The 13,343-nt window shown below is 38.5% G+C and overlaps 1 protein-coding gene across 5 annotated transcripts; it reads right to left on the bottom strand.

Moving 5' to 3' along the window:
• Positions 1 to 374: 374 nt before the first annotated feature.
• LOC127964813 (sterol 26-hydroxylase, mitochondrial) lies at positions 375 to 12,601 on the bottom strand. 5 transcript variants are annotated; one of them, XM_052565183.1, is made up of 10 exons: positions 12,306 to 12,601; positions 11,824 to 12,014; positions 11,431 to 11,630; positions 9,907 to 10,104; positions 9,648 to 9,811; positions 9,395 to 9,561; positions 8,012 to 8,093; positions 7,778 to 7,925; positions 896 to 948; positions 375 to 782 (listed from the first exon to the last, which is right to left on the bottom strand). In XM_052565183.1, exons 1-10 carry the CDS (start codon positions 12,540 to 12,542, stop codon positions 771 to 773), a joined length of 1,452 nt encoding a protein of 483 aa, XP_052421143.1. In that variant the 5' UTR covers positions 12,543 to 12,601; the 3' UTR covers positions 375 to 770. The 5 variants fall into 5 exon arrangements, with proteins under 5 accessions (XP_052421143.1, XP_052421142.1, XP_052421141.1 ...); XM_052565182.1 differs by lacking the exons at positions 7,778 to 7,925; positions 8,012 to 8,093; positions 9,395 to 9,561; ... (2 more) ...; positions 11,431 to 11,630; positions 11,824 to 12,014 and adding exons at positions 1,202 to 1,283; positions 2,091 to 2,257; positions 2,344 to 2,507; ... (1 more) ...; positions 3,015 to 3,214; positions 3,400 to 3,590 and having other exon boundaries at positions 896 to 1,096; positions 12,306 to 12,591; XM_052565181.1 differs by lacking the exons at positions 7,778 to 7,925; positions 8,012 to 8,093; positions 9,395 to 9,561; ... (2 more) ...; positions 11,431 to 11,630; positions 11,824 to 12,014 and adding exons at positions 1,202 to 1,283; positions 2,091 to 2,257; positions 2,344 to 2,507; ... (1 more) ...; positions 3,015 to 3,214; positions 3,400 to 3,590 and having other exon boundaries at positions 375 to 810; positions 896 to 1,096; positions 12,306 to 12,586.
• Between the last annotated feature and the right edge of the window lie 742 nt (positions 12,602 to 13,343).

The raw sequence follows: 13,343 nt of genomic DNA, 5'->3' as shown, positions 1-13,343 counted from the left end.
CGAACCTCTAAAAAAATAGATCTAGGTTTTATAACATTACAATTAGAAAATGATATGCACAATTGAGAAATGTACTAGGAAAATGCCACAACAAGTCAAAGAGTAAAAATGCAAAAAGTTTGGAGTAGTTTAGGGGCAGGGTAAGTTTATACAGTATAAACACCATTATGTTATGTCCCTTCAAAACATGGAAACTAGTGTCTGTGTGTGTTGAAGGTGATATATTAGTAATTTCATTTGTTGCATAATTACATTTGCTTAACTTTTTTGATTTCCAAATTTGCTTTGCTTTGCAATATTTATCTGTTGTAGTGATAAATTATAAAGTTTCACAATTCCTCTTCCACTCATACTGTACAATAACAAAAGAGAAATTTGGGATTTATTAAAAGGTTTAATTGATTTCATATAATACATATATAGGCATAATGAAATACAAATCACAACAACAATTTAATGGAAAGTTAGGCTATACAAAATTTGGTAAGAAAATGTTTGTTAGCTTTTTTACGTTGTTATGCAGTTTCCTTCATATAACATATTCCTAAACATAAAATAATTATATCCAGACAGAGGTAAAGTAGTTGACATATTCACATGATTCACACTAGCTGATAATTTTCATATATGTACACTGCACAGACAGCTTATATCTTGCTGAAATGGAGGTATTATTTATTGTTCAGCAGATGTCTTCTGTCTCTCCACAAAGTGAAGGTTCACCTGTCTGTCAGGCACAATCCCTGCACGAGTGACTGACTGAACCTCACCTACAGATGTGTCTGGTCGGATTTCAAACAACTTGATTAGCTGGAATGAAAATATACAATTAAAATGCACAATTTACAATGTAATGTCTGGCACATATTCAAAAATAAACGTCTGACTTTCTTACCCTTGCCAAAACCAGATACATCTCCAGTTCAGCAATGCGACGGCCAACACAGCCTCTGACTCCAAAGCCAAATGGGATTGACCCAAATGGGTTGGGTCTCGTTCTCCCATCTCTGAGCCAGCGCTCAGGTTTGAACTTCCATGGCTCTGGGAAGACTTTCTCATCATGGCTCATCGCAAAGTGGCACAGACCAAATGATGTCTGTTTTATATATAAAAAAATAAATAAAAAAGTTTATTTAGTGATGCCAATTTCTGAACTGTCGACTCTTCTTTTTTTGTTGTCATCCTAACATTAACAATTTACCTCTTTAGGGAAAAAGTGTTCTCCAATGACAATATCATTTTCTGAAATAAGACGAGAATTCATGGGCACCACAGGGTACATCCTGCACATGAAATTATAAAACGCAATTATACGCTACTGTTCAAACGTTTAGAATAATAAAGTCTCTTATGCTATATACAGTTTACAAACACATTAAAAAATTATATTCAAATATATAAAAAAATGTGTTTAACTGTGATGGCAAAGCTGCATTTTCAGTCATTTAATGCAATCATTTAGTCTTCAGTGTGTCACATGATCCTTGAGAAATCATTGTAATATGCAGATTTGGAGTTTAATTGTTATCAGTTATTATCATTTATTAATAATTGTTCTTATTATCAATAGTTTTTGCGGCTAAATGTTTTTGTGGAAACCATAATACATTTTTTCAAGATTCTTTGATGAAAATTTTTTTTTTTTTTTAAATAATTAAAAATACTACTTTGGCATAAGATTAATTAACTAATTTATTTTATCTTGCTCACCCCAAATTTAAAAATGGTTGTGCATTACAGTTTCCACTAAAACATTAAGTTGCACAACTGTATTCAATATTGATAATAATAATAAATGTTTTTGCCAAATCAGCATATTATAATGATCTCTGAAGTATAATGTGACACTGAAGACTGGAGTAACAACGGCTGAAAATTCTGTTATGACAGGAATAAATTCGTTTTTTTACTATATTAATTAATGATTAAATTGGATTCTTTTAAATGGCTTTTTATTCATTCCAAACATTTGACCAGTGCAGTCATAGTATAGATATAGTATATGCCAAATTTGCTGTTTGGTTTGGACACTGTCAAATGTTATTTTGACTTCTGAAAGATGCATTATATTACGCAACATAATTCTCAACCTTAATGTTTCTTTGACGACAGCTTTGAGGTAAGGCATGCTGTTCACTTCCTGTGCTGTTGGGATTTTGTCACCCTTCAAGACTCTGGTTACGTCCCGATACAGAGCCTTTTGAGCTTCTGGATCTTTTGAGAGGAGATACAGCGCCCACAACATACTGTTGGAGGTCTAGAACATAAAGAGGAAAACATATAATTTCAAAACTCATACGTATTTTTATTTAAATAGTCAAAGATACATTCAATGTCTCTTACTGTGTCCACTCCAGCCATCAGCAGCTCAGAAATACTTCCATACACATCTTTACTGCTCATCTTGGCATTGGAAAGCAGGTAGGTGAGATACTCCCCAGCAACCTCCTGATTTGTATCCACACACTTCTGTATGGACTCCATCTTCATGTCAATCATTTTTCTGGCTATAATTCATGAGTACAATACATCATCAAACTGCAAAACACGTCTGTACCTCTTATAGTCTATCTGAAGAGGATGTTTGACTTAACAAGCTCACCAAATTTGAATATGCCATCCCAGCCATCAATGTACCACTGCCAAAATGGCAAGTAATTTCGAGTCCAGTTTGGCAGGAACACCACATGCTTGTTATAGGTGAACATTTGTGCAATAGAATTAATAAAATCTTGTGTCTCGGCTGGAATCTCTTTCTCCAGGCAGCCGATGCGTGTCTCAAACAGAATGGATGAGATCCCTGTATGGGAAGAAGATCGATAAAGAATTAAATTGATTGGCGTGCACATAATACAAAAGTGTAGTGTCAGTTTGGCTCCTAATTATCTTCATGGGAACATGTAGCTATTAAGGTGATTGTGACAAGTCAGTTACACCCTTGGGAAAGTGTAAGCAAACTGTATCTTCTTTTGTCCGATTTGATCTCATTTCAAGTGCTTATGGAAAGGAAATACCTTCAAGGGAGAAGCGATAAAGCTCATTGGTCAAGTTAGAGACCAGATCACCAGTGGGGCTCATCTCCCGCAGAGAGTAAATCCGTTTGATGAAGTCTGTGACCACTGCATTGACCACATCTCCATACTGAACTGAGTCCTTTGGATGCAGCATGCGTTTGTTGAGCACTCTCCGCAGTTTGTACCATTTCTCTCCTTCTCTGTTGAAGAACATATTGTCTTTTATTTAGAAAGCCCACAATAACAGTTCATAACATCACACGACTACAGAAGCCAAATGCACTTTGGCTATATAAAATCTCCAGACATGACTAGCCTTACATAATGTATGAGTCACAAAACAAACCTGTTACAGATACCAAACAACTGTATCAAATGTTTTTACTCTGTAAAAGGGCCGTAGCTGATGCCTTTCATGTCACGGTGCTCTCTCCACACAGTCATGTGTCCTCTGGAAGGAAACTTCTCATCTTTTCGAAGGAGTTCCTCCAGTAAGTCCACACTGTTTATGCAAATGGATTGGAGGTTTCCAACATTCACTTTGTACAAACCGCCATAATCCTGAATTTTGTATAACTGTAGAGATGAAAAACAAGTGATAAAGAACAAAGAACATGTGCTAGCAAAGAAATATCCAGTTGATTTTGAGATAAACTGCACTGTATATTTAAATTGTTTTAGAGCAACAAATAAAAATCACACTGAGCTCACAACTGGTATACTGAATTATTTAAAAGTGTTCAATTAGGCAAGACAGTTGTTGTTTTTTTCTATTCAAGGTAAAAACAGTGACAGTCTGAGTACATGAATTAATCATTGATAGACACACGATAAACAAAGTATATCGGTGTGTTATCTCTCTGTACCTGCAGCTCATGCATGCGATTCAGGTACCGTTTAAAGATCAGTCTGTACATCATCCCAAAGGTTTTGATCTCTGGGAGGTCAGCCACAGTCTTGTGTCCGTGGCTGTCCTGGACAGTGACAGAAGCAGCAGCATCATCTACAGCCCCTCTCCTGACGTCTGTGGCCACTGTCATGGGCCTCAGAAAACCGAATCTGATCCTTCTTTCTGCAGAGCTCACCGCAAAACGAACAGCCATTATGGAAGCAGAGAGAAGAGTGAGGCAAAACACTGATCACATGGGAGGGAGAAAGAGGTGGGACAAAGCCTCTCTAGTTAACCCTTCAATATCTGATGTAATTTAATACTGTATGTGTATTTATGTTTTTAAATGTGAAACTTTATAATGCACATAATGATACTGCAAGAATATTACCATCAACTGGAAAATTTTCTCCACTTTCAAAATGTCATTTGTGAACATTTTGCTAAATTTCTCCTTTTGTGTTATGCCAAGGAAAAAAGGTCAGCCAGGTTTGGAATTACATTAAAGGGTTAATTCACCTGAGAATGAAATTCTGTCCATTTCTACTCACCCTGGAAGCATCTTGTTGTCAACAGTTCAGAAAACATGAAATAAAGTGCGCACATCTGTGATAAAACGTCCCTAGCACGGCCGATTCCGGGGGGTGAATAAAGTACTCCGTACCGAATCCATGCATTTTTGTAAGATAAATATCCAGAATTCAAACGTAATAAACACTTTTTTCTTACTTCTGCTGACTGCGGGGAACCGGAAGTTGAGCAAACACGTCAGTTATAACAAGTTTTTTTGAGAGTGCTTAAACTCGCGATAAATCAATGCCAGTGATAACGTCACTTTTCTATATATAAAATGTATTCGCTGTTTGAATAATTGTGGAAAGGAAACGTTATATAATTATACATTTTGAACATTTTTATTCAATTGTAATCACATTAAATACAAATTCAGTCCCATTAAACATTTTTTTTAGCCTACATGACACCCATGTCTGGTTCTTGCCTAAAAAGATGGGTTTATGATACATTTGGCTGTTATAAGCCTTACCCTGGAGTAGGTTCTCCCTCCGCCTGGTTGGAGCTAAATTCTGCAGTCCAAAAAAAAGGTTTGGACAACCATGGGTTAGGGTAATGGGATATAATATACAGTTTGTCAAGTATAAAAACCATTACGGTCACACCCATGGAAATTTTGTTGTGCTTTCTTCCCCCATGTGCTTAGTGTGACTCCCCACACTCCACTGTGTTTGATTTGATTAGTTCCTAGGTGATTAGACAACCTTCCCTTATTGGAGTATGCAGTTGAGTTCAGCCAGCTCCCCATTCTAACGCCATTCGATGACGCTACACTGAACTCACTGTTCTTGATCGCCCCATTGATCTCCCAGACACTATTGGACTGAAGTGGAGCGAGGCCATTATCAGATGTCTGGAGAGCATCTACCCCTGATCCAGAACCACTCTGGACCCAGAGCCCAGCCAAGAATCACCCCGCTGCATGGAGCTCAAGCCTACCGCAGATGGAGAGCCAGTGCCTGCCACAATCAGTGAGCCATTGCAGAGAAGAAACAAGAGGAGATTGTCCCAGAGCCTGAGTCTCTTGTAGCATCTGATCAGGACAATGCAACACAATGGAGATGGCCATTGACAGTGAGAGCTCAGAGGGGAGCTCTGCCAACTGCACCTTGGCTGAGGGTGAGCCAAGCTCAGGGGACTCTTTCTTGGATTTATATGCAGACATGCCTCGTCTTCACCCGCCATCATTATTCATCTGTCCCGTCATGACCACAGAGGTTGTGTTTGAACTATCTGCCTGCCCTGAAATGTCTGTCTGCCCTGAACTATCCGATAGTGTGACCACGGAGGTTGTTCCCCTTTCACTGGTGCTGGGAGTGGCCTCATGGTGTGTGTGGGCAGCACACACCGTTCCTTAGCCCCCAGATAATCCTGAACTCCTGTACAGCCACTCTCTCCCACTACCTCTACACCAGTCCGCACCATCGCCTTCTGATGTCTCGTGTCAGCCCCTATGCTCACCCTCAGCCCACCATCTGTGCTGTAGGATCACCGCGGGTCTGCCAGTCTCCATCAGCATTGAGGCTGGAGGATCCCTTGTCTCCGCCTCCAGCTTCTGGCCTAGCAGCTTCTGACCTAGCAGCTCCACCAAGGCTCCTAAGCTTCCTTTTCTACACCTTGGCCTGTCAGTCCACCAGCTCTGCCGGGCTCCCTCATCCCTCTGGCCCTACCTTGGCCATCCGCCATTTCAGGACTCCACTCCACCAGCTAAACCTTGTCCCTCTGTCCCTCTGGCTCTGTCAGGCTCCTCCTGCCCTCCAGCTCCACCTTGGTCCTCTGTCACCCCGGCTCCACCGCTGCCTTTCAGATCCCCACCTCCACCTCAGTAGCCTCCACCTCCACTATGGCTTCTCCCTCCATCAGCTCCACCATAGGTCACCTTCATGGCTGGGTCCTGCCTGGCTCCTCCTGCTCCAAGTCTGTCCTGTCTTTTCCTTGGCTCCTTCCTCCATCTGATCCACCATGGCTCCTCCCTCCGTCATCTCTACCCTGGACTCTGTTCGTTGTCCTCCTCTCGGCTGTCTGTCCTCCACCCGAACCTCCTCCAGCACTATCTACCTGCCCTCCTGCCATCCCCTGTCACCGTCCCACATCCATTCCTTTGTCCTCCTGAGCTCCCCTCCATCCCACCCTTTGTTGTTCCTGCGGCACGAGGTTGTGCCTTCCAGGAGGGGGGTGAACTGTCACACCCATGGACATTTTCTTATGCTTTCATCCCCCATGTGCTCAGTGTGACTCAGTTTTTCCTGTGTTTGATTTGATTAGTTAGTTCACCCGTGACCTTTTTCTTATCCTCACCCGTCTGCACCTCGTTAACAACCCTATTTTAGTCGGGGTCTGTTCTGTTTGCCTTAGTCCAGTATTGTATTTGTGTTGCTGTGCTGTTGACGTGTGTCTCCTGCCTGCCTTGTATTACCTTCTGTTTGGAAGTATTAAAGATTATTGAACTATATATTCTTCATCTTCATGTGAGTTTTATAGACCACGTTCCATGACAGTTACGTCTAGGGAACATCCACATAAAACAAGGAAACCCGTGTATGTGTGTGAGTATTTGACAAAGGTGATATATTTGTAATTTCATTAGTCATTAATTTGCTGCACATTTCTTTTTGTTTAACTTCTATCAGTTGCGTTACGATATTTATCTGTTGTGGTGATAAATTATACATTTTCACAATTCCCCCTCCACTAATACTGAATAAAAAATAAATAAATAGAGACTTCGGATTCATTAAAAAGTTTAATTGATTAAGTTCATATAATACATTAATATATATCAGCATAATGAAATACAATTCACAACAATTGAATGGAAAGAGATATACAAAACTGTGTGGGGAAAAAAGTATTTTTCACAGTGTTATACAGGGTCCTTTATACTGCATATCCCAAAGCTCAATAGAAATATATCCAGACACAGGTAAAATAGTTGAAATATTCACATGATTCACCCTAGCTGATAATTTTCATGTATGTAAACAGACAGCTTATATCTTGCTGAAATAGTGGTATTCTTTAGCTATGGTTCAGAACATGTCTTCTGTCTCTCCACAAAGTGGAGTTTCACCTGTCTGTCTGGCACAAGCACTGTGCGATAGAGTGACTGAACCTCACCTACAGATGTGTCTGGTCGGATTTCAAACAACTTGATTAGCTGGAATGAAAATACAAAATTAAAAAGTACAATTTATAATGTAAAATAACTGTTTGTAACAAATTAAAAAATAAACGTCTGACTTTCTTACCCTTGCCAAACCCAGATGCAACTCCAGTTCAGCAATGCGACGGCCAACACAGCCTCTGACTCCAAAGCCAAATGGGATTGATCCAAATGGGTTTGGTCTCGTTCTGCCATCTCTGAGCCAGCGCTCAGGTTTGAACTTCCATGGCTCTGGGAAGACTTTCTCATCACGGCTGATTGCATAGTGGCACAAAGTGAATGTTGTCTGTTTAAAAAACAGCTGATTTAGTGATGCAAATTTCTGAACTCACCACCATTTTTTCTCATCATAACAACATGGAAATGGTCTACCTTTTTAGGGAAAAAGTGTCCACCAATGACAACATCATTTTCTGTAATAAGACGAGAATTCATGGGGACCACAGGGTACATTCTGCACATGAAATTACAGATATTATAATACTCAATTATACACTACTGATCAAAAGTTTAGAATAATTTAATTCAGTTTTATTTCTAAAGCATGTTTAAGTTCAACTTTTGTTGGCCAAAGTGCTGTACAAAGTAAAAAATAGAATACAATAGGGTAAAAACAAGCAATAATTAATGTTTCTGGACAAAGTCTCTTATATACACACATAAAAAATATATATGAACATTTTATTTTAAAATGTAGTTTACTTCTGTGTTTGCAAAGGTACATTTTCAGCAGTAATTTGACACCTCTAGTCTTCACTAATGACACAAGATCCTTTAGAAATCATTATAATATGCTGCTGTGGTGTTTAATTATTATCAGTTAATATCAATTAGTAATAATGGTTTAAATTATCAATAGTTTTTGAGGCTTAATATTTTTGTGGAATCCATAATACATTTTCACATAATTCTTTGTGTCATGAACCCAGTCTCCATGGTTCCTCGGGACTCGTAATCGAAGGGTTGTGAGGTCAAGTCTCGGGCTGACAGGAATTGTAGGTGGGGTGAGTGAATGTACAGTGCTGTATGTGTGCACTTTGGATGGGAGCAGAGCACGAATTCCTAGTATGGGTCACCATACTTGGCTGTGTGTCACTTTCACTCACCACCAGAGGGCTTTCTCACCTGAGTATTGACTCCATTTCCCATGATCCCCATACCTGGAATTGACTGACCCCTCACCTGTTCCCCCGGACTATTCAAACAGCTCAATTACATCCATGCCTTGAAAAGTTTTGTCAAACAGCTCACTTACATCCATGCCTTGAAAAGTTTTGTTTTCTCCCTGGATGACATTTCTGAATGTTTTATTGTTCTATATTGCCTTGCCTCTGTATGACTCTCGACTGTTACCTTGTTTCTGACCCTTCTCGCCTGTCTACTCATCTCTGCCTCAATTGTTTAGATACGGTTTATGATTGTTTGCTGCCTGCTCTGACCCTCTATTTTATCTTGCTCACCCCAAATTTTATATGGTATTGTATTACAGTTTCCACAAAAACATTACGCTCCACAGATGTTTTCGATATTGATAACAATAATAAATGTTTCTCAAGCACCAAATCAGAATATAATTATGATTTCTGAAGGATCATGTGACACCAAAGAAGACTCTTTGCAGCTTTGGTGAGCATTATACTTCTTTTAAAAGACTTTTTACTTATTCCAAACATTTTATAAACAGTTTATATGTTAAATGTATATTATATGTATGTCAAATGTTATTTTGACTTCTTAAGCATGTATTATATTAACCTTAATGTTTCTTTGACGACAGCTTTGAGGTAAGGCATGCTGTTCCCTTCCTGTGCTGTTGGGATTCTGTCACCCTTCAAGACTCTGGTTACGTCCTGATACAGAGCCTCTTGAGCTTCTGGATATTTTGAGAGGAGATACAGCGCCCACAACATACTGTTGGAGGTCTAGAACATGAAGAGGAAAGCATAAAATTTCAAAACTCATATGTATTTTTATTTAAATAGTCAAAGATACATTCAGTATCTCTTACTGTGTCCACTCCAGCCAACAACAGCTCAGAAATACTTCCATACACATCTTTACTGCTCATCTTGGCATTGGAAAGCAGGTAGGTGAGATACTCCCCAGCAACCTCCTGATTTGCATCCACACGCTTCTGTATGGCCTCCATCTTCATGTCAATCATTTTTCTGGCTATAATTCATAAGTACAATACATCATCAAACTGCAAAACATGTCTTTACCTCTTATAGTCTATCTGAAGAGGATTTTTGACCTAACAAGCTCACCAAATTTGAATATGCCATCCCAGCCATCAATGTACCACTGCCAAAATGGCAAGTAATTTCGAGTCCAGTTTGGCAGGAACACAACAGGCATGCTGTAGGTAAACATTTGTCCAATAGAATTAATAAAATCTTGTGTCTCGGCTGGAATCTCTTTCTCCAGGCAGCCGATGCGTGTCTCAAACAGAATGGATGAGATCCCTGTATGAGAAAAAGATCAGTAAAAAAAAAAAAAAACAACTTCAAACTGATTTTCTTACTCATGAATATATGGTTGACCTGAAGAATGAAAGCTGTATCATACACGTTTATGATTGAATAATAAATAAATATTTATGGGCTATATCACCGCTTATCGACACTAGGGGTGTGACAATACACTTAGCCCACGAGATGAGACAAAATACAGCAATAAAATCATGCACTTTGAAATTCCCCGTTGCCGTAATGTAAACAATTTTATTAAAATGCTACGCATGCCCTATGTGATGTCTGTTTTATATAGTTTATCTACAGTATATATTTTTATATTGTTTGGATTAACTAGCCGAGTTGACAGAAGATATGAATGTTTATTCATAACAATACTGTAAATAAGTAAACATTGTTAGCTAATGCTAACTGTCTAGCTAACAAGCTTGCTGGTGCTAAGTTGAGGTAATTTTTAAAAATAAAGTCCAAATATTTTTATTCAATCACCTAGATAGATTACATTTGAGGGAAAAAGAAAGCATGTGATGTTCAGAACATCTAACTACAGTAATTATCAAAGTGGGAAGTGATTGAGAAAAAAAAAATGAATTAATAATTATATTTTCCTTAAAATGTTCTTCCTAACTTCAGGCCTTATTCTCATATCATATATAACTGTGATGTTCTGCAAAACAACCAACTTTAAAACACTTTTTTTCATCCTGGAGAAAATCAGTTGGTCAACTGTTTTCTCTCAGGTACATCACAGTGTAAGCTTCACAGTGAACATCACTCATCAACGTAGTCCGTATCAACAACAAAAATATTTCTTGACCCCATATAGAGATAAATTTGGAAAAAAATCTTATATAGGCTACTTAATTAAATTTAGTAGCCTATATAAAATTGCCAAATCTATCTTTCAGTACTTTTTTATTTGCATACAAAATCGATTACTTTTATACTTTCAATTGAGTAAAATTGAAAAAGGGGTACTTTTACTTTTACTGGAGTGGTATTTTATTAAACGTATCAGTACTTTACTCAAGTTCTTGATTGGTGTACTTAGTCCAACACTGGATACAAAAGATTTGTAACATTCTATTCGAACATACATGTTATACCTTTTAAATGTTGAAACAAAAAAATTATTCATGTGTTTTATTTAAGCAATTGTTTCATATAGAAGTGCCAGTTTGGCTCCTAATTATCTGGGAACATGTAGCTAACAAGGTCATTGTGACAAGTCAGTTACACCCTTGGGAATGTGTAAGCAAGCTGTATCTTCTTTTGTCCGATTTGATCTCATTTCAAGTGCTTATGGAAAGGAAATACCTTCAAGGGAGAAGCGATAAAGCTCATTGGTCAAGTTAGAGACCAGATCACCAGTGGGACTCATCTCTCGCAGAGAGTAAATCCGTTTGATGAAGTCTGTGACCACTGCATTGACCACATCTCCATACTGAACTGAGTCCTTTGGATGCAGCATGCGTTTGTTGAGCACTCTCCGCAGTTTGTACCATTTCTCTCCTTCTCTGTTGAAGAACATATTGTCTTTATCTAGAAAGCCCACAATAAGAGTTCATAAGCTTACATAACATCACACCATTACATAAGCCAAATGCACTTTGGCTATATAAAATCTCCAGACATGACTAGCCTTACATAATGTATGGCAAAACAAACCTATGTTACAGATACCAAACAACTGTTATCAAATATTTTTACTCTGTAAAAGGGCCGTAGCCGATGTCTTTCATGTCACGGTACTCTGTCCACAAAGTCATGTGTCCTCTGGAAGGAAACTTCTCATCTTTTCTAAGGAGTTCCTCCAGTAAGTCCACACTGTTTATGTAAATGGATTGGAGGTTTCCAACATTCACTTTGTACAAACCGCCATAATCCTGAATTTTGTATAACTGGAGAGATGAAAAACAAGTGGTAAAGAGCAAAGAAGGTGTTCTAGAGAAGAAATAGCTGGCTGATTTTGAGATAAATTGCCTTGTATCTCTAAATTGTTTCAGAGCAACAAAAACATCAGACTGACATCACAACTAATACACTGAATTATTTAAAAGTATTCAATTAAACAAGATTGTTTCCTTGCTATTCAATGTCCTTAAAACTAAAAACAGTGACAATCTGAGTACGTGAATTAATCATTGATAGACACACAATAAACAAAGTATGGCTGTGCTATCTCTCTGTACCTGCAGCTCATGCATGCGATTCAGGTAACGTTTAAAGATCAGTCTGTACATCATCCCAAAGGTTTTGATCTCTGGGAGGTCAGCCACAGTCTTGTGTCCGTGGCTGTCCTGGACAGTGACAGAAGCAGCAGCATCATCTACAGCCCCTCTCCTGACGTCTGTGGCCACTGCCATGGGCCTCAGAAAACCGAATCTGATCCTTCTTTCTGCAGAGCTCACAGCAAACCGAACAGCCATTATGGAAGCAGGGAGAAGAGTGAGGCAAAACACTGATACCGTTTCACATGGGAGGGAGAAAGAGGTGGGACAAAGCCTCTCTAGTTAACCCTTCACCCTTCATCTGATATCTTCACTAATTTAATACTGCATGGATTTTGTTTTGAAAAGTGAAACACCATTATCATGCACTTTATACTGTAAGAATACTTCCATCAACTGGAAAATTTTCTCCACTTTAAAAATGTAAAATTACTTAGCCTCATGTTGTTTTCAAACCTTTGTGTCGTTCCTCTGTGGAACACGAAAGCTGCTCTTTTTCACACAATGAAAGTGAATGTTGACCACGGCTATCCCTCTCCTCATACTGTTTTGGGAATCAATAGTGTGAAAATTCTGTTCCATTTCCCCTAATGTGTTACAACCAAAGCAATAAGGTCAGGCAGGTTTGTTATTGCATTAAGGCTGAGGAAACAATGACATTTTGGGTGAACTATTCCTTTAACATTCACCTTTCTTCCACTTGCTACAGTGAATAGTGAACAAATGCAAACAAAAGATTTTGAACCTTTTCAGAATCACATACCTGTATTTACAATGGCTTGTTTTCCTTGAAAGAAATTTGTTGTTTAGTACATTTTTACAATCATAATTTTTCCTAAAAAGACTAGATAATGTATATAATATTGATGTTATGAAAAAAAAAAGCTCTGAGCTAAGTAAATGTTACATCCCACTTTATATCCCACTTGAGCAAATCTCAGGAGAACCGTAATATACTGATCATTTCTGCAAATGAAACACATGACTGTAAACCATGAG

Source organism: Carassius gibelio, chromosome B9 (assembly GCF_023724105.1).
Source record: "Carassius gibelio isolate Cgi1373 ecotype wild population from Czech Republic chromosome B9, carGib1.2-hapl.c, whole genome shotgun sequence".
Lineage (NCBI taxonomy): Eukaryota > Metazoa > Chordata > Actinopteri > Cypriniformes > Cyprinidae > Carassius > Carassius gibelio.
This window is presented reverse-complemented; position numbering and strand designations above follow the sequence as displayed.

What these genes read in the sequence shown, in the direction of transcription:
- LOC127964813 (XM_052565180.1), bottom strand. Translation starts at nt 12,542, where the DNA reads ATGGCTGTTCGGTTTGCTGTGAGCTCTGCAGAAAGAAGGATCAGATTC. An exon ending in TTATCGCTTCTCCCTTGAAG is followed by an intron (nt 10,105 to 11,430) that starts GTATTTCCTTTC and finishes TTTCTCATACAG; the next exon opens with GGATCTCATCCATTCTGTTT. An exon ending in TGCATCTGGGTTTGGCAAGG is followed by an intron (nt 7,634 to 7,724) that starts GTAAGAAAGTCA and finishes TTTTCATTCCAG; the next exon opens with CTAATCAAGTTGTTTGAAAT.